This window comes from Mauremys mutica, chromosome 5, assembly GCF_020497125.1.
Source record: "Mauremys mutica isolate MM-2020 ecotype Southern chromosome 5, ASM2049712v1, whole genome shotgun sequence".
In the NCBI taxonomy this organism is placed as follows: Eukaryota; Metazoa; Chordata; order Testudines; family Geoemydidae; genus Mauremys; species Mauremys mutica.
The window spans coordinates 102,455,569-102,482,502 of record NC_059076.1 but is presented as its reverse complement, the minus strand read 5'-3'; the positions used below and the strand labels follow the sequence as shown (position 1 = coordinate 102,482,502).

The 26,934-nt window shown below is 39.8% G+C and overlaps 1 protein-coding gene across 1 annotated transcript in view; it reads right to left on the bottom strand.

Annotated features, from left to right (window-relative positions):
- ARAP2 (ArfGAP with RhoGAP domain, ankyrin repeat and PH domain 2) overlaps positions 1 to 26,934 on the bottom strand; it is a 205,030-nt gene that overhangs the window by 108,244 nt on the left and 69,852 nt on the right. The window contains exons 10-11 of the mRNA XM_045020061.1: positions 2,014 to 2,129; positions 574 to 773 (exon numbers count right to left, since the gene is read on the bottom strand). Coding sequence (XP_044875996.1) covers positions 574 to 773; positions 2,014 to 2,129 — 316 coding nt within the window. The remainder of the gene's footprint in view (positions 1 to 573; positions 774 to 2,013; positions 2,130 to 26,934) is intronic.

Genomic DNA, 26,934 nt, shown 5'->3' with positions numbered 1-26,934 from the left:
TATAACTGGTTCAACAGAAATAGGTGCATCAATGGCTATTAGGCAAGATGGTCAGGGCCACAACATTATGCTCAGGGAGACCCTATACTTCTGGCTACCAGAAGCCGTGAGTGAAAGAGGGTGGATCACTCCAAAATTGCCCTGTTCTGTATACTCCCCTGTAGCTCTAGTACAGACCACTGTAGACAGGATAGTAGACAGAATGGACCATGGTCAGACCCAGTATGGCAGCTCCTATGTCCTTATTCATATGGATACAAGGTACCCAGTGCCTCTACAGCGACACTAAGGAGCCTTAACTTCCACTGATCACAATGAATTACTCATTTCAAGTGCACTGAACAACTTAGAGGATTGGACACATTCATACATGGAAGTGGTTTAGAATAATGAAATATTTTTAAATTGAAGTATAGATATATCACAAACTTCCATTAATTTCTGTTCCTCAAAACTTTTGCAAGGATATGTTATAAATGGCACTTTAAGCAAAACAAAAACAATGCAAGGACATACACAGGTATGCAAATGACATCCTGGGGAACCACCACGGCCTATTTTTAATTACTCTACCTGCACATTTCTTACAAATGACAACACAGAGATTGATGGATGCCCAGTCGGGATCTGGAGCTTTACAATCAGCACAGCTCCTGTTTGACTCATTGAACCATATCTTCTCAGCTACTTCATAATCAGAGAGAGTTTCTGCTATCGATTGCTGTAATGCTTCAATCCACTCTTGTTTCTCTCCTTCCGACTCTGCTGTAAAGCTGAAACAATTGACTTTTCTGCATTATTGATCTTTATTTTAAATCTCAATTAAACAGGGTCTACAGTTCCTCTTATGCATTTAATCTACAAATGAAATTGCCGTTCAAAAATCTGACTTCCCTAGATATTTAAATATCAAGACAAGATATATATTCTTTCATTTTGTTGCTTAATGAAAATTCCCTTAACATTCCAACATATAATTTCTTTATAAGCTAAATTAATTAAATGCAATAGTAGTTTTTGGCACACTCAACTTTCGTTCCAGAGTTGCTTTCAATCTTTTTACTCAATATAAATCAGATTTGAAACTTGAGTTTAAGCCACAGTATCACAAATGACTAAGGAAGACATAGCCAAAGGAGCTATTAGAATTTACTAAGCAGTAGAGATGGACTATCCCATGGGTAATAGCTCTAAATAGGATATTCCTTTACACAGACCATCTAATGTTGTTGGTTTAGTTAAGTAAAATACTCACTATCTGACCCAGTTAGCCACAGACTCAAGTCATTGATCATGACCAGTCTACCTGCAGTTCTATGCTGCTAGAAATGAGACTCAGACAGGTCACCAATGAAACTGAAAATTATGCTTGCTTTTCAGTCTCCTGGCCCAAGGTTAAGATCCAGAAATCCAAGGAAAGGAATAGGAAAAGGAGCAATCCTTTTTTCTATATTACTGCAGTTTCATTTAAAGTACAATCGTTTACTATGACATTCCATAAAATGTACATCTTTATTAGTATTCATGCTTTTGTTTCCAATCATTCACCATGGAACATAATGAACTTGCAACTAGCTTCAATGGGAGGTTCTTAAAAGGGATGGCATACGATCCTTTTTTAGAATAATTGAAAAGTAATTACATGGACAAAGTACTATTTTTGGTACCTTTTTTACCTGACATTTTTATTTATTTATTTTAAAGAAAAAGACTTTACAGTGAACTCTCCTTTTCCTTTACCCTTCCTTAGAATGAAACCACACACTGAAACTCAATTCATCCTTATATTATAAAAATAAGAATTTGCAAGGCCTGGAAAGGAATGTAATAGATTAACAAGACAACCAAAGAAATAACATCTTACAACTATATAAAAACACTGACTAATCATATTTAAATTACTGCAATTTTTACCAAAAGTGAGTAAGGTGAATTTTAATGTCAAGCAAACATTTCTAGAATTTACTACCAGCACTGAAAATTTTTATACATAAAAATGTGAACAGCTCTTACCTAAAGCTTTTATAGGGAGTGATTATTTCAAAAGACTGTTTTGCTGTCCTGTCCACTTGTTTCACATTCGCCACATTCATAGGGATTATAGTGATACCAAACCCAGTCTTAAAATCCTAGGCAGAAAAAAAAAGGGGAAAAAATTAAGGTTTCATTCTTCATTAATCAGAAGATGCAAAATTATTAAATCAGCTGTTAATAAGCTTTTCTTGAGTGCATTGAGAGGGGCTAAAAATACATTAAATACTATCTTAATATTACTTTTCTATGTAAGCAATTCCTCTAGTTTCTAGAGAGATGTTATTTGATCACAAGTGGGCGGGTAAATGTTCTATGCAATTGAATGGGAGGTAAAGTGGTCTAAGAGAAAACTCTGTTTTAAAACATGATGCACTGGATTAAATCATACTTCAGTTTTTGCTAACCTCAGTTTCTACAGTGCAACTATATATCTAGATCTAGATCTTTATAGATATAAATATGGGCATTTATAATACTAAGACAATGCTTTCATAACATTTATAAAATTCTAGTTCTTGAACTTGACTGGTTTTTCCACTGATCCGCTGATTAAATTTGGACAAGTCATTTTACCTCTCTGTGCCTCAGCTTCCCAATCTATAAACTGGGGACAGTAATACTTGCCTTTGAAATGACTTTTGGATTAAAAAAAACAACACACTATACAAATGTTTAATAGTAGTATCTGTGGTCTTATTAGAGATGCTGAACATGGGCTTGCTTCCATTTTTAAAAACAAAATTGAGCAAGAAAATGAAAATTTATAACATAATAATAATAAATTCATATCTTTGTATCATAAATGTTAAGTAATAATTGCATCTCAGTAGGAACAAAGGGCTTAGCACTGTAGACACATATAGTAACAGAGTCCCTACCCCCCAAAAATGTATAATCTTCATTTTAGAGCAGAACCTAAAACAGTATGGAGGCATTGAGACTCCATTTCAATTAAAGTTACTTAATTGATTGGGGGGTGGGAAGACTGTTTATGATTTCCTGCAAGTCTGACGCACCAAAACCACCCCTTAAAGTTGTTCTGTTTAATTTTTTAAAGTTAGATTTCAAGTACATCCACAACAAAACTGAAGCTACCAAAAACCGTAGTGGCAATTAATACTCAAACTAAGAATTTCACTATATGTCTTTAAAACCTGCCAAACTCTTTCTAATGCAAGTTTTTCATCTTTTAGATTTAGCCATTTCCCCCCTCCCTTTACTTTAATTCTATGCCTCTAACGTGTTTGCATTTATTTTTCTTCACTTTCAGCCACTTCCTTACATGCTCTTCTAACTCAATGATTTTGATCCTGATGTACCTTTTCTAGAGAAGACCAAAAGCTCTGAGGAACCTACACAGTGTTTAATTCACCCTCTCTGATTAGTTCTATGGCACAGAATGAAGAGTATAATCACTTCTGAGCATAGACTTGACAGCATGTTCTATAGCAATGAAGTATTCTTAAAGTCCAACTTCACTGGTGAAATTAACAGAAGCCTGATGCATAAAAGTAAAAAACAAAACCAAAAACCATTGTGTCTGAAAAAAGCAAATATTTAGTTTTGAGTTACCGTGACTATAATGGGTTAAATCACATGGGAAGAACAAGATAGAAAGATAGCCAACAAGAAACTAAAGGCTGTCATTTCTTCACTACTTTACTTTTAAGCAAACTGAATGATGCTTCAATTAGTTGCTTATAACAACCCATAAGAAGGCAGAGCTGAGTGAACAAACGGCACCACACCTGAAGAATTGTGCACAAATCTGGTTGCTAAATAGAGACTGAATATTGAGTGACTGGAGGAAGTATGAGAAATAGGATTTCAGAGGATATAACCTGGGGTCCTGACTGGAGGGTAACTGTGCTTTACCCACACTACTTATACTGCCAATGGGGGAAAAAAAAAAGAGAGAGTGAGGGGCAGGAGAATGGGGAAGGATTAAGGTGGAAAAGCAAAGTCGGGGGGAGATCAACTTATCCCCTCCCCAGCCCGTTTGGATAATTACTTCTCCCCTTCTCGTAAATTTGGCCACTGTAATTAATAAGGCCCATATTACCAAAGGCAACAACACAAGTTTCAAATATGAAGCCACTCAAAAGGAATCAGAAAGGCACAGGGTTCAATTCCCTTCTCCACCACAGATTTCCTATATAACCTTGGACAGGTCACTTAGGCTCAGGTCCTCAAAGGAATTTAGGCATGTCGCTTCTGGTTCTGCCTCAGTTCTCCGGCTGTAAAATGGGGATAATAGCATTGCCCAACCTCACAGGTGCGTTGTGAGGATAGATTCATTAAAGATTGTGTGATGTTCTGATAATTTGTAGTTGGGGGGCAGATAAGTACTATAGATCATAGATAGAAGGAAATAAATATAAATATGAAAGGGACATGATTTCCTCTTTTGTTCTTATGCTTTCATCACCTCACAAAAGACACTCTTGCTTAAACAGTAGATATTGTAAAAGTTGGGCACTTCGCAGCACTAGGATGAATATCACAAAAGGTTCCTTACCAAAACACTCTTGGATTTATTTATGGTATTTCATTTCACATTAGAAACCAGGAAACTTTCTTATAAGTGTGAACATTTTCATCTCCCTTCCCATTTATTTATTTCACCACCTGTTAAGTTTTGTCTTAAAAAAAAAAAAGATTGCAAGCTATTCAGAGGAAGAACTCTCTTATTGTTTATTTGCACAGCATCTAGCAAAGTGGAACTACAGTCCAGGTGAGGCCTCTAGACCCTATTTTAATATAAAACTGTAAATCAATTCTTTATTTAATATAAAACTGTAAGTCAATTAACTGTAAGTTAATTCTACAAGTCAAATAAATGATTGAAGTAATTTCGAACATTTACCCACTCAGGCCCTCATCCTCCACTTACATACAGAATAGCCCTTGTGCATTAAGTTAGAATGTCCATAAAAATTTGCAGAAATGGATTTTAGTAAGAGGATCTTTAGAAAGCTGCAGCAACTGGGGAGTCAGTAACACCCTTCTTATTCTAATCTGAAAAGTATAACATAACACACTATCCAATCAGTTACTCCATGCCTTACTACTGTAAGACAGCACCCCATCTGGTAACTATACAGCATTCAGCAGTTAGTATAAACCAAGTTTTGTGCATGACACACACAGCAGAATCAAGGTTCAGAAATTAAAGGCTGTTTTGATTGCAGTATTGTTCTCTCCTTCACTACTGGAAGTTTGAACTGGATGTAGGGAGGGAAAGGAGCGCTCGTCTTAGAAAGATAAATTAATTCATTTTAAGAGCATGAGAGGACAATAGGGCCATTCAAGCACCAGTCAGAATGCACAGACAGCGAAGATCAAGCATCTCCTCTCTGGAATAAGAATTGTTTTACCCCTACAGATTGAAAGCTCATTGTTCAGGACAGATTAAGCCAGTACATTAGACTTTTTGAGCAATGGAAGAAAAAGCTTAAGAACATTTAAAATATAGAGGGAAAGTGGAGTTTCTTAATCAGAAAAGTCTATATGATACATTTGTATTTTGGGGTATATATTTTGAGGAGAATAAAAAAGGGGGATCCTGGACAAGAGCTTTTTTTAAAGCTGTATATAGGATACACTGGGAGAAGAAAAATATCAAAAAATAAATCTCAATTACACGCGAATGACTTTAGGAAAAGGGAGCTATCCATGAAATAAGACAATGGGAACCTAGCATATTTGCTGTAGTAAGCGGTAATTTTCCTGCAGCAGGAATCATTAGAACATATGATCCCAACTGACATTGCTACAGAAGTCTGTAACACAACCTACAAAAAAAGTCCTTCCCCCCCGTATCTAAACCAGTACAACATCATACACAATAAAAAATAGAAAAATATATTTCATAAGTCTGCCAAATTGCTTTCTGTCCTGTGTGCAACTTTTCATAGGGGAAAGTTACTATTCTGCAAATCTAGGTGGTGCATCCAGAATTCTTTGCATTTACATTCTAACCAAGAATCACAGTGTGTTATAATAGGTTTAGTTTCATAACACCTCTGTAATGTATATTTACATCTGTAAACTGGGAATAGACTGAGAGTTTAAGGGTAACATTTACAAATTTAGTAAAGTCAGGACCCTACATCCATATTTAGACATCTAACTAAGATGTCTTATTTTGAGAAGCATTGAACATTCACAGCTCTCAGAAAATAGGCAACCAAGGGCCTGAGGTCATGCAAGAAACCTAAAGCATATTTGTGACTAGAGGAAAAGTCTTGTGGCTCCAAGTTAAATATATGTTCTACCCACAAAACCATTCTTCCTCTCAAGGGGAGTACAGTCAGTCATATACAACCTTATATTTCATTCACTTTTATCATCATTTCTGGTCACCAGCTCAGTTCCCCTTCCAGACCAAATTTTGCCTGAGCCCACCAACTCTAGATTTGTGGTTCTTTAAACTTTGCAAGTGGTTTTGTAAGATTATTTAAAAGTTATAAATAGCCGTGTTCCGGTGTGCTCTACTTTTTACTGAATATACCGTTATTGCTGTGTGGTGTAGTCTGTTGAAAGACTTATAAGAGACAGTTAAATTGCACAGCAAAAAATCCCCAGAACATGTGCCCTTTATTGCTTCTTTATGATATATGACGACAACCACAAACATTTATTCTAAAGAATCAAAACAACTCTACTTGGTAATTTTTGCATTAGAAATATCAGACCTCTGCTTTTTGCTGGAGGACAAGATGTTTAATGACGACACCACTGAAAACTGAACAGCAGCTTTACTGAGAGAAGAGGGGAATGTTTAGATTGGAGGGTTACAGCAGAATGAGAATAAAAGGACATTTTTTTCGGGTTTTTGTTCTAGCCTGCTTTACTCAAAGTCATGACAAAATGGAGGGGGGGGCAGGGTAAGGGCTCTCTGAAAAGATTCAACATCCCTTCCACTGGCAGCAGAAGACTGGGAATGCTGCAGCTCAGGTTTCAGTCTGTTGTGATACTGCTATCCTGATCAAGTTGTTCAATCCTGAAGTCCAGTAAAAACCTGGAATTCAACACTTGATATTTAAAAGGTTAAAAATACATACTGTAGTTAAAAAAATACCAGGGAAAAAAATCTTCAAAGCCCTTTTGACATTGTAAAAGAGCACCAAAGGGTAAAAATAAAATTATTCTCGCTATTGCAGTTCACCTTTTTGACAGTCCTGCAAACCAGTCTAAAATATGGTCTTCTAGACTTGTGAAACCATTCTAGTTCCAATTTTCCTTTCCCAGTAGAGTGTGTGACCTTTAATCTTCTTTAATCAATTCATTGCTTCAAAAGTATGATCTTACATGTTTCCTTAGATTTACCTTTGCTTTTTGGAGTAGCTCATTTGAGGTTTGCTTTATGCAAGTTGTCACAAGGTTTGTGGAATTTACAGCAAGGCTTCCTTCTGAAAACTAAGAAGTTCCTTAGCAATTTAACATGATTTAGACCTTCCCGCCTATACTAGGCCCACATCATTTGATTGTCTAGCAGCCAAATAATTTCAAATAGATTAAAAACTCTCTTATTTTTTAGGTAGCGTGTAGTTTAGTATTTTCAGCTGGAGCAGAGCGGTTATTTCCACCATGTAGAGATTGAGAAATTTGTTTCCATATTAATGGAATGAAAGAAAATTAAGATATGTATCACCAGAATTTAAAAAATATAATTGTTCAGTAGTCTAGGAACCACTTTGATTATATTATTTTTTCTCCACAAAGCTATACTGAATTGTCTCCTTTTAAAAGGTATCCTTTGCTTTAGTCTCTCCAGTTGTCTTTTATCAGCCTTTAAGATTTCCAAGCCTTTAAGATTTATGCCTATTCAGATTTCAGCCTAAAATCTTTTAAACCTAGCTTTTAAGTGAGCACTGACAGAACACATAGACACACTTTCTTATACCCTTTTATTGCTGGTGTTTTAGAATGTCAACAAGGCACATGGTATACGTATAAATACTACACATGCAAAAAGGAAGTTAAAAAGACTATTTTCAAGGTTTAAAAGTCAAGCATTCAAAAGTTAGGAAATACCAGAATAAAGGCTACCTGTGCAACCTTAAATCATCCCCATAGTGTGTATGCATTATGATGCCATCTTTAACCACATGATCACATACTCGGTCCCCTCCAAAAAGGATCCCACATTCAAAGAACAAAAGGGACCTGCTCTGGGGATGAATCAGGGTTGTGTAGTAAAGGAGATTATTGTTTCCAGGATCCCTGCTTTATTTGTTGCAGAAAATGGAAGGTGTGTAGTGAATGAGAGAGAGGATGACAGGAAGAGAAAGAATAGACTCATGGTTTAGACAGTTGAACATTGCCCTGGAAAACTGGATTCTATTCCTATCTCTGCAGCAGAATCATAGAATATCAGGGTTGGAAGGGACTTCAGGAGGTTATCTGGTCCAAGCCCCTGCTCAAAGCAGGACCAATCCTCAACTAAATCATCCCAGCCATGGCTTTGTCAAGCCTGACCTTAAAAACACCTAAGGAAGGAGATTCCACCACCTACCTAGACAACCCAGTCCAGTGCTTCACCACCCTCCTAGTGAAAAAGTTTTTCCTAAAATCCAACTTAAACCTCACCCACTGCAACTTGAGACCATTACTCCTTGTTCTATCATCTGCTACCACTGAGAACAGTCTAGATCCATCCTCTTTGGAACCCCCTTTCAGGTAGTTAAAAGCAGCTATCAAATTGCCCCTCATTCTTCTCTTCTGCAGACTAAACAATCCCAGTTCCCTCAGCCTCTCCTCATAAGTCATGTGCTCCAGCCCCCTAATCATTTTTGTTGCCCTCTGCTGGACTCTTTCCAATTTTTCCACATCCTTCTTGTAGTGTGGGGCCCAAAACTGGACACAGTACTCCAGATGAGGCCTCACCAATGTCGAATAGAGGGGAATGATCACGTCCCTCGATCTGCTGGCAACGCCCCTACTTATACAGCCCCAAATGCCATTAGCCTTCTTGGCAACAAGGACACACTATTGACTCATGTCCAGCTTCTCGTCCACTGTAACCCCCAGGTCCTTTTCTGCAGAACTGCTGCCTACCCATTCGGTCCCTAGTCTGTAGCCATGCATGGTATTCTTCCGTCCTAAGTGCAGAACTCGGTACTTGACCTTGTTGAACCTCATCAGATTTCTTTTGGCCCAATCCTCTAATTTATCTAGGTCCCTCTGTATCCTATCCCTACTCTCCAGCGTATGTACCACTCCTCCCAGTTTAGTGTCATCTGCAAACTTGCTGAGGTGCAGTCCAGAGTTCATGTGTGATGTTAGGCAAGTCACTTACACCGCATTTTTCTGGGTGCCTGACTTGAGGCCAATTGCAGAAGCATTAAGCACTCACAACTGCAACTATATGCTTGGGAACTCTGCTCTGAACATATTAAATGTTATATAACAGTATGTACTTCAACATCAGGTCCTAGGTGTCTTCCCTTGGGCACCGAAAACTAGTAGATACTTCTGATCTTTATGTCTCTGTGCCTCAATTCACCATCTGCAAAATGGGGATAAAATCTACTCATCTCACCGGGGTGCTGTGAAAAATAAATGAATGTTTGTGAAACAGGTACTATAGGGATGAGTGCCATAGAAAAGCCCATGAGGAAATTAATAATTCTGCCCTTAGATCAAGGTCTGAACACCCCAAACTAAATCAGACCTGGGGTTCCACATTGAAGAACGAGGATAAAAAATACTGAACAGCTGCTCACTAAGTAATCAATATCCATCCTGTGTCCTGAAAGGGCCAGGAGTCCTGTGGGGAAAAATAGTACGTGAGCATGTAATTAAGGACTATCATAAAGGTATCAAACCAAGGTTGCTTAGGCATTTCCTAATCTCCGAATGCTTGATTTTGCAATCTTAATAATGTTCTTTTAATGTAGTTTGTGTGAGAGATTTCACCAGGGTTGGAACCTTCAGATCTACCAAACAGACCTCCACTACTTGATCTAACAGAGTAACTGATAGGCATAGGAGGTTGCAATTCTCTAAGTAGACCAGCACTAGATGATGAGAGATAGTGCCAAAGACTAACAGATATTTGCTGACAACAGAAGAATAGTGAGTGTCAGGATTCCTGGGTTGTACACAACTCCAGTCATGTGTCTCACTTATTTTTAAGACGCTACTCAGGTGAATTTAATTAGCTTATTAGCTTACACCCAAGATATTCAACAGTTAACTTCAACCCAGTCTGTCTACTAGAAAAGAGTAACCCATCAAAACCAACATTTAACAAGATCCTGAATCATTGTGGAAACAGACAACTTAATAAAGCAATGTGGGGAAAGTTAGATAATAGCCTCTCTTGGAACTAGGGTGACCGGATGTCCCGATTTTATAGGGACAATCCCGATTTTTGGGTCTTTTTCTTATATAGGCTCCTATTACCCCCGCACTCCCGTCCTGATTTTTCACATTTGCTGTCTGGTCACCCTACCGGGAACCTTGCCTAAAGGGAAAAAAAAACAAAAACAACCTTGACAAAGCACATAAGTAAGGATCCATTAACAAGCAAACATCTATGATTATCTCTGAAAAGCATTTTAACAGTTGTAGTTTTTATCCTTGGGGGTTGAGATGGTGTAGCTCTTGTTTCAGTGGAGTCTAATGCTACCAAGTAAAATAGAAAATTTGAGATATAGTCTAATAATGATTACCAGGAGCCATAGAAATTTACTATCCTTGCAACACAAACACAAACCACTTTGGATCAACTTCTTTTTGCTCAGTTTCCAACAAGTCATCACACTTGGGTATGATAAAATTAAGAAGTGTTCTAATAAAGGCCTTCATCCTATGATGTAGCAATTACAAATCATGCAGTTATTACAAGAAGCTGTTTACACAGGTAGCAAAGAGTCTTGATAAAAGCCAATATGGGGAGGAGGCAATGCTACAGTCATTTAATGATGACCCATTCATTTCTCTTTTGTACATATGCTGTTTAAGTAAGCACTGTATGAAATGCAAATACTCATATAATAAGCAATAGTGTGGTAATCTCTCTCTGAAAGCAATCAGAAGCTATTAGTAAAATACTAAGTTTGGGAGTTAAGAAAAGTGTTCCTGAGATTAACTGTGATGTTTTCTGGAAAGTCCTGAAGGGGCACGATCCTGCCTTGTACTTCATGATGAGTTAGACTGAAGGGGAGTCAGGGGGAGGTTGCTAATAATTATACATAGTAGTTGGTAGTAACTATAGATAGTAGTTGCCCAAACATTCCAGCCACACTTGCTCTCTACCACTTTTCACTCTCTCTCTGCCAGGCACCAGGAAAGCAAAACAGCCTAACACCATCTGGGTGCCATGCATGAGAGACAGAGCTGTATGTCAAAGGCAGACTGATGGCACCGCAGACCAAACCATCGTAGTATCTCCCCAGTTTTACATAAATGGTGAACGGGGTGCAGACGAAATAGATCCTTGTGGCACCCTGCATGGCAGAAACATTGGCAGCAGATGAACAATTCCAATTTGTACAATTATTGTAATTCCCTTCCAGAAGGGCTTCCTCCTACCATGTCAAGTATCAGAGGGGTAGCCGTGTTAGTCGGGATCTGTAAAAGCAGCAAAGAGTCCTGTGGCACCTTATAGACTAACAGACATATTGGAGCATGAGCTTTCGTGGGTGAATACCCACTTCGTCGGATGCATGTACTGGAAATTTCCAGAGGCAGGTATAAATATGCAAGCCAGAATAAGTCTGGAGATAACGAGGTTAGTTCAATCAGAGAGGATGAGGCCCTCTTCTAGCAGTTGAGGTGTGAACACCAAGGGAGGAGAAACTGCTTTTGTAGTTGGCTAGCCATTCACAGTCTTTGTTTAATCCTGAGCTGATGGTGTCAAATTTGCAGATAAACTGAAGATCAGCGGTTTCTCTTTGAAGTCTGGTCCTGAAGTTTTTTTGCTGCAGGATGGCTACCTTTAATTCTGCTATCATGTGTCCAGGGAGATTGAAGTGTTCTCCTACAGATTTTTATATATTGCAGGTGGCATGTTCTGAATTCAGCAACACATTAGCTAATGGGCATGAGCAACTGTGATTATATTATGCCTGTCCTAGCTAGTTAAACAAAATAAAAATATAAAAAGCCTTTAAGAGAGAAAGCCCAGGATATATTAAAGACATTCAACATTTGGCTCAGCCCAAAGGGTGTTCACTCTGACACTATCCACTGTTTAAGAAATCTTGTCATCATGTATCAGGTCACAGATAGTGCTAACACGGGTCTTATGATGTGGAACTTGCTCCCATTTAACATCCATCTCAGCTCCTCACTCCTCACTTTAAATATTTTCCCCTCAAAGAGCATTTTTTTTATGACCACTCTTCAACACTTAACTAATATCTGGAAATTCATTTATCATCTCTGCCTTTAGTTTTACCTTGTATTAGTGCTCTTCCATCTGTTTCTTCATTATCAATTTTTATGTCCCATATAATATCCATATTGTAGTGTTCAGCATCCTGAACTCCTTGGCATGCAAGGGAATTTACAAATATCATTGTTACTATTAAAATTTTAAGTAGCCATCTGGACTTCTTGAGAACAGAAGCGAAGATAGAACCTAGAATTTTGCATATATATTTATCAAGCCCATTTTCTTGAGACCACTTTTAAAAGGTATTGAGCTCTATCATGATTTCCTAAGTTCTCTTATGTGTTTAACCATGTTTTGTTGCTAAAGTTTTAAAGGATTTTATTATGCCTGCCTTGCTCAAGCAAAACTGCTAGAGAAGTCAGTGAAAGCTTTGAGTAAGGATCTTAAGTGCCTCGGGTACATCTACACTGAGAAAACAAACAAAACAAAAACACCCACAGCAACTAGTCTAAGAGCCTGGGTCAACTGACTCAGGCTCACGGGACTTGTGCTACAGAGCTAAATATAGCAGACCAGACATTCCTGCTTGGGCTGGAGATTGGACTCTAAAACTCAGCAATGGGGTGGGTTTCAGAGCCCAGTTCCCAGCCCAAGCAGGAATGTTTACTCTGCTATATTTAGACCCATTGCCCGAGTCAGTTGACGCAGTCTCTGAGACTACTCGCTGCTGCGTTTTTTTGTTTTGTTCCATGTAGACGTACCCTAAGAAATCTAGATTGTGGATCATGCAAGCTAGTCCCCTTCCTCTCTAGAGCTCCTTCCATTGCAGTAGTTTGATGTAATACAAGACTCAGTGATAGGCCCAAAGAGAGGTAGAGTTCCTGCTTCCGCAATAATTTATTGAATTGTTAAACCAATAAGCCAAAAGCTATGTGTACAAAAAATATTCACCCTAGTAAGCTGGAATTTTGTTTAGAAAGCACAGAGCTTTTACTTGTTTTTTAAAGGCAGAGAGAGAGGTTTCAAACATTTTAGTACCCATTTTCTACACATAAAAGTAATTCTATAGTCAAATCATGTTTTCTTCTGCTTTGACAAGAAGAAAATGTACAAGTTTCATAGTTCACAAATAAAAACTGGATTTTTTTTCCTTCAGTAAACGGACTGGCAACACTTCTCAATTGAGTGGATTTTCCCAAGTTTTATTTATCTCAAAATATTCTATGAGATTCCAAATATTTACAAAGTAGGCATAAAAATAAGTAACAGGACTGAGTTTGAACTTTTCTTTTCAAGAACATCACATCTACATACATCATTTTATTTACTTACTTTTAATGGCAAGTACTACCCAAATAGGATTAAATATAAAAATATATATATTTTCATGGAAGCGTGCAGGTCATCGACAAACAAGCCTTATTATAGAAGTGCACTAGTGACTGTTTAGTTAAGAATTGAGTCTAGGATACCCAATTTGACAAGTCTTTAAAACCTCTCCAAATTAAAAAAAAAAAAAGGCCTGTTGTAAGAATCAAAAAGTGAAAAGATGCACTTTAGATGGAGTTTTTGAACGTAGTTCGATGAAAGTAGGGCATGCCCACAGGGGTCAGAAAAATACACTGGGGGCAGGGGGGAACTATTGCTGAGATGCTGGTTGTTTGAGTCTTACTTTTTTTTAAAACCACTAGCATATCACATCTTCCATGTGATTTCAGAAAGCTTTGCTAAGTGCAGGTGCTTTTGAAATCTCATTTACTAATGGAATGTATTTTGTGTGTGCGTGCACCTGGACCTCTTCCAGTAAAGAGGGTTATTAACCAAAACTAGTATGCTGATTTCAGAGTCCTAGGTCTGTGCTGCAGAAGAATAGTCCTCTTTTTTTGTATCCTTGTATTTTTATGCCACAGACAATAGCCTCAAATATAATGACCATGATTGGTTCCCTCTGAAATATATGGTGGAAATTATGTCTGCCTACATTTTAATATCCTTATCAAATCATAAAACATGGCAAATTTCCTTCCTTTTTAGGTGTATTTGCCTACTGGATAGGTGACAATAGCTTTATATGAATGATTTTTGTTCACTCTATGTCAGCAAACTCATAGTTCAATTTTATTTCCTGTAGTATAGCAAGCAGAAGTGGTGCACAGAGTTCCTCTTCAGAAAGAGAGGAAGACTGTTCAGGTAAGTATACTCTGTAAGGTGGAAGACAAATCAAACACTATTCTGTGCCACAATGAATACGTTAAAAACAAGTCAGAGACAATGGGAAGGTGAAAACTGGCTTAGACAATCAACACAACTACCTGGACAATGAGAAAAATGAGAGAACAGAAGTTTCCTTCCTTTTCAAAAAATATTTCTTTTAAATACTTCAGACTTGCTGCTGGGACTCTTCACCAGCACTAAATTAATTTCCAGACCAGAGATAAAGTTTCCACACATTTTAGTTCAGTGTCATAGACAGAAGTAGTACTGAAAAACTAAGAGGACCTTCAAGTAGGAAAATTATATTCCCAAATTACTGGCTAATTTGCTTTTTATGGTTTGGTTAAGACAGCACAAACACTGGGTTCCTTTGCTTTACTCACTGACAAGATGATGACAAAACACTACACATAAATTTCCAATCTCTACCTCTCTCTCTTTGACTTCTCCAGTTTGAATCCCTCTGATCTCAAAGGTATCGCTACATATAAACTAGTATTTTGTCAAAGCCTGAGACTGAAGAGTATGGTAGAGTGGGAGTCTTTGCCAAGCCAACAGGAAGAGAGTTAGGAAAACTAATAAGAACATACAAATGGCCATACTGGGTCAGACCAATGGTCCATCTAGCCCCATATCCTGTCTTCCAACAGTGGCCAATACCAAGTGCTTCAGAGTTCCTTCAGAACTCTTAGGTGAATACCATCTGGTCCTGAGGACTTTTACTGTTTAATTTATCAATTTGTTCCAAAATCACCTCTAATGACCTCTCAATCTGGGACAGTTCCTCAGATTTGTCACCTAAAAAGAATGGCTCAGGTTTGGGAATCTCCCTCATATCCTCAGCCGTGAAGACTGATGCAAATAATTCATTTAGTTTATCCTTAATGGCCTTGAGTGCTCCTTTAGCAGTGGCCCCACTGACTGTTTAGCAGGTTTCCTGCTTCTGATATACTTTAAAAAAAAAATGCTGTTACTTTTTGAGTCTTTGGCTAGTTGCTCTTCAAATTCTTTTTCTGGCCTGTCTAATTATACTTTTACACTTGACTTGCGAGAGTTTATTCTTTCTAATTTTCCTCTATAGGATTTAAATTTTTAAAGAATGCCTTTTTCCTCTAACCAGTTCTTTTACTTTGTTGATTAGCCACAGTGGCACTTTCTTGGTCATCTATTATTATTATTTAATTGGGGTGTACATTTAATTTGAGCCTCTATTCTGGTGTTTTTTTAAAAAAGTTTCCATGCAGCTTGCAAGGATTTCACTTTGGGGACTGTACCTTTTAATTTCTGTTTAACTAACTTCCTCATTTTTGTGTAGTTCCCCTTTCTGAAATTAAATGCTACAGTGTTGGGCTTCTTTAATATTTTCCCCCCTACAGGGATATTAATTTTTTTATTATGGTCACCATTAGCAAGCGGTTCAGCTGTATTTGCAGCTATTGGCATTCTTTAGCTCAGTTCAGGTTGAACTAGAAGAGTGAGTGGGGAAAAGGGAACTTCTGAAAAGACAGTGTCTCAGAAACCCTCTTTTAAGAATTCGGTGACCAAAGGCTCCGTCCACAGATGCACAGCTGATAGCGTGTACCATAAAAGACTGCAGGGAATACCAAAAGGTAGCTTTGCAAAGTTTATCCACATATTCTTCTCCCGTCCAGCCCAGGGGGGAACTTGGGCTTTAGTAAAGTGACTGCATCAAGACACATTGAACAGAGAACTTCGATGGCCTTATAAGTCTCCTGAACCTCTAGAGATGCCTCTTTGAACTCAAAATGATTTTAAAAGGGGAATCCATTACCCTGAAGATTTTTGACCTAAATACACTGGATAGCCTCTCTGAAGATCAAGTTAGATAACAGACAAATTATTATATTAAAAGTATATTGTGATTCTTCAAAAAGATTGGCAAATACGTTGGTTCTCACTTTTTATCCTAACTGCTCTCTGATAGTTTATGGGATTACATATAAAAGAGAAAAGCACAATGTAAGTTTCTCAAATCTAAGTGATTTACCATTAAGCCATAATACAAAGCTTTGATTTATACCCAGCACATTATGGGTTCATATAATTTTAGTGAAATGTCACCATTTCCATCCTATATATTCTATTTTTCCATGGGTTCATAAAAGCACAACTATTTGCTCTTAGCACAAGCTTATATATTTTCATAGTGGAAGTGGTTTTTAAAATTTCAAAGTTGTTGTTGTTGTCTTAACAATAAAGTTTGACCAAAAAGTGGAAGAAAGTGAATAACTTCCATATTAGAACAGCTAATATCAAGGATTTGCAGTGAAAAAAAATCCAACAGTAAAATATGGGTCCAATGCTGAACAGGCCAACCTCAAAACTTCAGGACTGCACCTTAAATTAATGCAGCATTACTGAACTGAACCAATTGGGCTGCAGTTGATAGATCAATATTTTTTTTGTTTGTTTTGAATGGTTTCCTTAAACTCTTCAAATCAACTCATTTCAAATCAAGTCAAATTAGGTATGAGTAATATTTTACCCAGTGAAAAACCAAAAAATCAGACATAGGGGAACTGAAATGTATTCATTTCCTGCTGTGGACAAAGATGATAAAATATCCAATGGAAAATATATATATGCAGTACATATACAATAAGCTTACTCCTGAAGTATGAGATGTTATTCCCTTTATTTTTAAAATATTACAACATTTCTAAAAATCAAACTAGCAAGACTTTTTTTTCCAAAATCTACTGTGGGAAGGTAGTCAGTAATTGGAATTGAACAATCTGATTAAACAGTGAATGAAGGAGTATTCCTTTTTTGTTGTTGTTGTTGGTTCTACATTTATCTACCACTAATTTCATGGCTTCCCCCTTGTCATTTTATGAATAGGGACACAGGAAAGATTTGCAGAACCCAGGATAAGCTACAGAACTGTGCCCCTCTTGAAGCATAACAATTCTACCTGTCTCCTAGTTCTTTTAACTTCTCAATGCTTTCTCCCCAGCTGCTTTCACAAAGGGAGGTGGGAATCAAAAACTTGCTTATTTGAATTTCCAAAAAGACAAGAAAAGTTGCCAATGTTACCTCTTCTTCGGTGCATATAGTATGTGGTATTTTTTATCACTAATTAGATTCCTTTAAGAACATTCATACGAACTGTTTAATGTAGTGAATGGAAGTGTAACTTTTGCATTTTTCAACTTTTCAAATTTACCACTTGACACAAAATGGCTCTTGGAGCATTGAGGGCTTCGCTAGTGACCTGGGAAGATGGTAGAGGAGGGAAGCAGGGAAGGGGTCTGGGTTTGCCCCTCACTCTGAGCCCTACCCCCATTCAACCCCTGCAGATTTCTTAACCTCTTCCCCCTTGTGTAGAGTTACCCTTGGTCCCTGACAGAGAGGGAGTCTCTCTGCTCTGCTGGGGCAGGGTCTCTCTTCCTGCAGTTCTCTGGCCTTTCAATTCTCAACAACACACCTCCAAATTCCAATCCTCCCTCCTTCCTCATGCCACACTGTCTGCCTGAAACAGGTGGGGGGTATATTAGGTTCCTGACAGGGCCTTAATTGGCTACAGGTGCTCCAATTAACCTGTAGTAACCCTCCCTAGTCTACAGGGAACCACACCTTAATTAGCATAGGGCTTATATATCTCCCCTCGACCACTCTTCCTGCTCCTGCTGTATCACACACCTTAATATTTATTAACGTGGGTAAGTAAACAATTTTAATGCACTTGACATTGTTTTCAAAATATACCACACAGTATTTGTGCCAAGATAGTTCAAGGTACTTTACACAACAGCGTGCTTTAATAAATTAATAGACTACAATGCCAAGTTGCAGTCAGCAACAGCCAAATGATAAAGTCTTCTGTTTTGATTTAGAGACAAATAGCGGCATCACCCTGATATCTCTGGATACCAAACAGAATGAGTTAAACAAAGCAACACCTCTCCTGCATGTCACGGTTAGGTACTATACAAAAAATTATTATCATCGCCTTCTTTTAAGACTTGGGGTACAACACATCACCATGTTAGACAGACAAACTACTTGACCAAAACTGTGAAGGTTTTACAGATCAAAAAGATCACCTTAAAGAGATTATCTTGCAAGTGGTGATGCTGAGCCAGAACTAGTTATATGACTGGGTATTCAGAATCCCAGCAACAGCATTTTGTAGCAACTGGCAGAGAGAGGTTATCAAAAGTGTTACAATGATGTTAGAGAACTGGAAAGAGATTCTTCAGGATCAGGAAGACCTGACAGATGCACTCTGTAAACAAAGTCAAGGGGCAGGCAATATACTTTGCACAGTAGAATCCTGTCATTTCAAATGCTGAACTGACCTAGAATCTGGGGATGAATTCATGGCCCCACTGAAGTCAATGGCAAACCCTCCCCCCTCCCTCCACTCCAATCCTACAAAACTCCATTCAGGCTGCATTGTGCATACAGGAACTATGTAGATCCTCAACTGTTCACAGTCAGAAGGGCAAGCAGTTAATACAGAAATAACCCTAATAGGCCTTGTGCTAATTTTTAAGCAAATCTCCATGCACTAGTATCCGTAAATCAATAGATGACAGAACTGTACAACTAAAACACTTGAATAGCTAGAACCAAAGAATCATGCAGAACTGTGATGTGATAACATCTTCTGGTTTTGTGGCAAAGATGCACTCTACTAACCTTTTATTTTTTCCTCTCTCTAAATTCCAGTAGAGTTACTCCTGCATCTATGAGGAGACATATTTCTGACATACTATACCTTGGTATGAATCTAAGAATGAACATGAATAGTATAATGAATACTCAACAATAGAGTTTGTGCTAATGTAACACCTTTTGTTCCAACATTAGCATTTAGCAGCAAGAACTCCAGTGAAGCCATTCAAGTTTCATACAATTTATTTCTGTGAGTTTTCTCCAGGAGTGCTTGGTTGCTAGCGCCAACTATAAACACAGGTAATTTCTTTTTAAGATCATCCTGAAATAATATTTGAAAGGCTGGTGTATTGGACATTATTAATAGATGCCAATACACCAGCCTTTCACTATAGATGCCAATAGTGAAAATGGACTAAACAAGTAGGTGGACCATATACTACAATATTTGTCCCTTTACTCCATTAATTTTAAGAGGAAGAGGGGAAATTGGAAGTTTGGAAAACAATGGAAAGATGACAGATTAACAGGCACCTGGCATTGGCCACTGTTGGAAGACAGGATACTGGTCTAGATGGACCTTTGGTCTGACCCAGTATGGCCGTTCTTATGTTCTTAAAAGGGTAAGTTGGTGTACTTACTAAGAGCCATAACATCCTTTTGCATATGAAGACATGCAGAAGAGAACATAACACAGCTAAAATTGTGACCTCTCCAAGGTACTAGTTTTTTTCCTTACAGAAGCATAGCGACACCAATAACATGGAAAAATATTGGGTTGTCTGAATCTCATGCATCTGTGGTCTGTGCTATTCTCTGCACCAGCGGTATGACTGGCTACCCCTAGCTTCTCCTTCTCATCATGCGTGCGCTCACATGAATGTAATGCTGCTTCAAGCGGCATTAAAAACTTTGCATATGTTTCAGCCAGTTATACTAACTGAACAGGGAAAGACGTGCCAGACTAGCTGTTCAACTACTCCCCTTTCCTGACCTTTTCCTCATGGTATATTTTTAACTCAATCATGAATTCATCACCATGGTGCAACTATTTCCATCTCACCATTTGGAAGCACCTCTCATGGCTGTTTAGATCTAATTAAATATAATAGAACCTATTTTGCCACAATCTCATCAGCTAGAGAACTGGAAGGAAATTCTTCAGTATCAGGAAGACCTGACAGATACAGTCTGTAGCCACAGTCTCATCAGTTCTGAGCCACAGCCACTGAAGAACAATCCTTATTTAAAATATCCTGAGCTGTGCTTAAAAAGAGTTGTAATACTCTAATTATGCAATGACATTAAATAATGGATGATCCTGTGATCCTTAAAAGGGTTGATTATAGGCTACAATATCAAAAGTAAAAAAGGTATCATTGTGAGTATAGTTAATTAGCTAACCATTACATTCTTTAGGTTAAAATTTAAAAAAAAAAAAGATCTATGGCCACTTTTACTTTACATTCTCTGGAATTATAAAGTACAACTGGTTATGCAAGCTAAAGGATAACACATACAAGTTATGAATGCTAGAGATAGCACTACATTATGAGCAAAAATATTAAGAGAGACATTTAATTTAAGTAATAGTGGTAGCACAGCAGTGTTTTATGAGGCAATCATTCAGTTTGAGCTGATAAAGTTCAAGATCGTTGCGGAAGCAGTTTACTAGCCAGACCCCTGGATTATTGCTGAGAAAGCACAGTATGGTACTCCCTTTATTGTTAGTATGCTGTATATCTTAAATATCCCCTCCACAAGCAGCAAGAGTGCTTTATTTATTTAGCATGAAGTGTGGACATTGGAAGAAACATCCACTCTAGAAAATAAGACATAATAATAATTATATACTGTAAGTTATCAACTGGAACAGCATCTTACCATATAAAATACATGTGAGTAAAGAGACAGCAGTGACAATCAATGAATCATGTATACAAGTTCAAAAGATAAAAACAACATCCGTCACATCATTCAGTGATTAATGTTCATAGTAGTTTAAATAAATAAAAATCCAAAAATCTTCCTCCAAGTAGACCAACTCTTAGGTGATGGAAACTCAAATGGCCTAGTCTTTAAGGCATTTCAGGAAAAGGATCATCCTTTTTCCCATTGCTTTCCCATCAGTCCAACAGCACCACCAATCTTAAAAAAACCCTGTTACCTAGCTTTTTGTAACTGTTGTTCTTCAAGATGTTTTGTTCACGTCCATTACACATTAGGTGTGCACGTGCCGTGTGCACGGATATCGGAAAATTTTTCCCTTAGCGGCTCCCATCGGGGTGGCAGGGGATCCCCGCCACAGTGGCGCCTCATGCTGGTGCATATATATCCCTGCCGACCCAACCCTCCTTTGGTTCCTTGTTGCCGGAGACTCTGACAGAAGGGAAAGAAGGTGGGAAGTGTAATGGATGTGAACAACACATCTTGAAGAACAACAGCTATGAAAAGGTAGGTAATTGTTTTTTCTTCTTCGAGTGATTGTTCATGTCCATTACACATTAGGTGACTCATAAGCTTACCATAGGAGGAGGGTAGGAGTCATGGAACAATTGACTGAAGCACTGCCCTGCCAACCACTGCGTCCTCTCTGGCCTGTTGATGGATGCTGTGTGGGCTGTGAATGTGTGCACCGACGACCAGGTGGCTGCTTTACAGATCTCCTGGAGTGGAACCTGTTTCAGGAAAGCTGCTGAGGACTCCTGAGCCCTAGTTGAGTGAGCCATGATCGCTGGGGCCGGCACCTTGGCGAGCTCATAGCATATGCGGATGCAATCCACAATCCATGACGATATCCGCTGCGCCAAGACAGGGAGTCCTTTCATTCCCTCCGCAATGGCAACAAACAACTGTGTCGACTTGTGGAAGGTCTAGTTCGCTCCAGATAGAATGGCAGGACCCTATGGACATTCAGAGTTTGTAGGCTACGGTGACTCAGGTCAATGTGTGGTTTGGGAAAGAACACGGGCAAACAATGAAATTGCGAGACTACTTTAGGGAGGAATGTAGGGTGTGGCCTAAGTTGCACTTTGTCCTTATAAAAAATGGTATAAGGGGGCTCTGAGGTAAGGGCCCTCAACTCGGACACCCTCCTTGCGGACATAATGGCCACCAAAAATGCCACCTTCCAGGAGAGGTGAGTGAAAGAGCATGAGGCTAGGGGCTCGAAAGGGGGTCCCATGAGCTTGGTCAGGACCAGGTTAAGATTCCAGGGAGAGACCAGAGGGTGAGAGTAGGGAAACACCCTCTCCAGCCCCTCGAGAAACCGGGCTACCATGGGGTTGGAAAACACAGAATGCCCCAACTCCCCCGGGGGGAATGCCGAAATGGCAGCCAGATGTACTCTAATTGAGGAGGGGGCGAGACCTTGATGTTTAAGGTGCAGCAGGTATTCCAGGATAACTGGAACAGAGGCCTGAAGTGGCTGTATATGCTTTGGTTCACACCAGCAGGAGAACGTCTTCCACTTAGTGAGGTATGCTGCCCTAGTGGAAGGTTTCCTACTGCCGAGGATAATTTGTCACACCTGAAGAGAGCACTGGCTCTCCATCGTGTTCAACCACAGACTTTCCATGCCATGAGATGCAGAGACCGCAGGTTCAGGTGGAGCAGGTGCCTGCAGTCCTGTGTGATGAGATCTTGGTGCAGGAGCAGGGCAATCGGGTCAGCTGATGACAGCTCCAGCAGAGTGATAAACCAATGTTGACGGGGCCAAGCTGGGGCGAGGAGAATCATTACCGCCTTGTCTCTGCAAACTTTGAGGAGAACTCTGTGGATGAGTGGGAGCGGTGGAAAGGCATACTTCAGGCTCCCGCTCCAAGGGATCGCAAAGGCATCTGCAACCGAGCCCGGACTGTGGTTTTGGAAAGAGCAAAACTGCGGGCATTGACTGTTGTCCCTGGTGGCAAAGAGGTCCATTTGGGGAAATCCCCACTTCTGGACGCCGGCGCCGAGGCCAAATGGCCCAAGGCTGAAAGTTGCAGCACGGCCTCCATGAGTAGCTGCTTGAGGCGAGTCTCTTTCTTTCTTAGTCCTTGGCTTAAAAGCCTTACAGATCTTGCAGCGTTCTGTCTGATGCAATTCCCCCAGGCAACAGAGACACGAGTCATGGGAGTCACTAATCGGCATAGGCTTGCAGCACGTGGTGTAAGCCTTAAAGCCTTGGGCCTGCGGCATGTCCCGCAGCCCAGGGCTGGTGCTGGAGACAACTTCCAACACCTAAACAAAGAAAGCTTAACTATCTATTATTAAGAAGTGCTAACTAACTACTGATAACTTAACCGCTGATAACTATGCTAAGGGACACTTGCAAGAAAAAGAGAGCGCTGTTCCAATGCCGCCACGGACGGTAAGAAGGAACTGAAGGGGAGTCGGGTTGGCAGGGGTATATATGCACCAGCATGAGGCGCCACTGTGGCGGGGCTCCCCTGCCGCCCCAATGGGAGCCGCTAAGGGAAAAAGTATAAAAAGAGTAATTTGTTGGAGTCAGCTTGGATTATCACTCGTAAGTTTTTATGTTTATTCAACATTTATTCAAACTCTCCAAATCTATTTAGTTTGCAAAACTAGACTGGAAATCAAACATGACATGACTTTCTCAGGAGATTTCTAGTAGAACCAGTTATACTTCAATAACAGACATTTTCATGTTTTTTCAATAGTATAGTCCTGGTCCTTCAAGGGACCAGGACATTCTGAGATGCATGGAAATGAAAAGTAACAACTTTTAAAACTTAAATAGGAGCTCTACATAGCTCCCAGACAGAATTAATTATAGTTGGATCCAATGTCTGTGCACGCGGCACGTGCACACCTAATGTATCACAGACGTGAACAATCACTCGAAGAAAAAATGGTTACTAGATAATTAATGGGAGTATGAAGAGCTCTGTGTAAGCTCAGAAGCTTGTCTCTATCACCAACAGAAGTTGGTCCAATAAAAAAATAATACTTCACCAACTTTGTGTCTCTAATTAATGGGTGTGTCAGAACTAAGTAAAAAAGCAAAATTCCAGTCATGCAGTCTGGTCCACATGGGGAGACTTGTTCGTCCACACAACTTCTGTATGGACACAGGACGTCTATTGTAGGATCAGGAACTAAAGAGTAGGGTCAAATCCCTGAGTTCTCGTGTCCACTAAGTGCATTCTTTTTAGTTGAAAACTAAATGTCCTACAGATTTTTGTATAGCGCTTGGAAGAGCTAAAGTGCAAAGTAGAATTAATAGCCTAAACAAAAACTGCATTTAAAATACTGTATTCTAAAACTCTTCACAAATGGCAGTTAAATAATAGAAGATATATTTTAAATAACCAAAACTTGTAATAACATGTAATAACATGACACTCTTAGATGTATTTCCTTCTCAGGACAAAGCAGTCAATATAAAAAGAAATTTGTTCCTCCTTTGTCTTTTTAAAAATTAAAATATGTGCAGAGAATGTTTCCTAGAGACATGGTATGTTGTAGTAATCCTCAAAACAAAAGCCCTACTCTCAATTCTCTTAGAGAATGAATTTTGAGATTAAGGCAAATTCATATAAGGCATTAGATGAGTGTTTCTGATATGAAAAACAGTTTCATACCTGAGAAAAAGCATACAGAGGGAAGGATTAGTGTCATTTCTTTGGTACCTCAAAAAGCTACTTCTTTATTTGGAGTTGGGCAAATCTGTTCTGAATTACCTCTAATTTGATAAAAACCCAAACAATTTATTGAAGTTTACAAACACTCCTCTCCTATGAAGGTTGACATCACCATGATTAGCTGGAATTGACTAAGGGTTTGGCTACACTTGCAGCTGTACAGCACTGGGAGTTAAAGCTGTCTTCGTACAGCTGTGTAGGGAAAGCGCTGCAGTCTGTCCACACTGACAGCTACCAGCGCTGCAGTGTGGCCACATTTGCAGCGGTGTTGGGAGTGGTGCATTATGGGCAGCTATCCCAGCGTTCAAGTGGCTGCAACGTGCTTTTCAAAAGAGGTGGGTGGGGTGGAGTGTGACAGGGAGTGTGGGGGAGAGAGAGAGAGTGGATTTTTGGAGCCGACACTGTGTTAGCAGCTGCCTTGCAAATTCCGGCCACTTCCCCCACCTCTCTCTCATTCACTCTTAAATGCAAATGGCCTTCAGACCAGATAAGCAGCTGCTCCGAGGGACTCCCTCTCCCCGCCCCCCGCCGTGCTGTTTCTCTCCTCAAGCAAACACTAGCTGTGGACATTCCCTGCCTGCCTCTGCTCGAGCAAACAATTGCTGTGTTTGTTTTTTAGATAAGCAGCTCCGGGAGCCCCGAGTTCACAACAACACAAAGAGAGGCATCATAACAAAACAAAGAGAGTTCTTTAGATAAAAGCATTATGGGAAAATTCCAGAGGTCAGTTACAGCTTAGTAAGATTAATCACTGTTTACACTGGCACTCCAGTGCTGCAGCACCAGCGCTGTTCTCTTTATTCCTCTCGTCCATGTGGAGTACAGCCAGCGCTGTAGCCAGGGAGATACAGCGCTGTATGTGCCTTGCCAGTGTGGACAGGGAGTAAGTTGCAGTGCTGTAAAGCCACTACCAGCGCTGTAACTCTCAAGTGTATCCAAGGCCTAAGGTACCAATGCAGTTCTACTTAAATTTCATATGCTCTCCTGTATGTAGAACAGATTAAAAATGGTGCTGTCTCACTAGTCTGAAAAAAGAAAGTGATTTTTTTAATTCTTGTAGTTTTAAAACTGGTTGTTAGATACAGGGCCGGCTCCAGAGCCCAGCGGGGCAAGCCCCTGCCTGGGGCGGCCCTTTCCCGGGGGGGCGGCAGGCTGGGCCGGCGGACCTGCCGCAGTCATGCCTGCGGGAGGTCCACCGGAGCCCCGGGAGCAGCGGACCTGCCGCAGGCATGCCTGCGGTGGGGACGCTCGGCCGGCGGCTCCTGTGGACCTCCCGCAGGCATGACTGCGGACGGTTCGCTGGTCCCGCGGCTCGGCTGGACCTCCCGCAGGCATGCCTGCGGCAGCTCAACCGGAGCCGCCGGACCAGCGAACCGCCCGCAGCTGCGGGAGGTCCAGCCGAGCCGCGCGACCAGTGGACCCTCTGCAGTCATGCCCGCGGGAGGTCCGCTGCTCCCGCGGCTCGGGGGCGCCTCCCGGGCATGACTGCTTGGGGCGGCCAAAAACCTAGAGCCGCCCCTGGTTAGATAGTCAAATATAAAATAAAACCATGCATACATGTGAATATTAAAGGATTGTATAACCCATAATGGATAACTAGATGTGAAACTGTCTGGTTTGTGCAATCAGAAAATAAACGTAAGGGTAGAAATGCAGATGTGTTCTGTCCTTAGCACTATGGCAGATAAAAATGCACATACTAGTGCAGTGCTGATTATTCCTAGGACTCTGGATTTCAATGCTTTATTTTAAAATATGATGTTTGATGCAAAACCACTGGTTTCTGCAAAGCAACACTTATTTTGTTTTTGTGTGGATCCAATTCTCGTTAGAGAGAGTATAGATTGAGATGGTAGCACCATCTACCCTGTCAAGTTGTTCTGAAACTTCCTATAATTATTTTTGTAAATTTAGTGCCTCTCCATAGAGTCCCTTAGGGTATGTCTACACTACATCTGGGAGCAAGCCACCCAGCTTGAGTCAATAGATTTGTGCTAGCATATTAAAAAAAAAATAGCTGTGTTGATGTTGTAGGAGGCCCCACTCCTT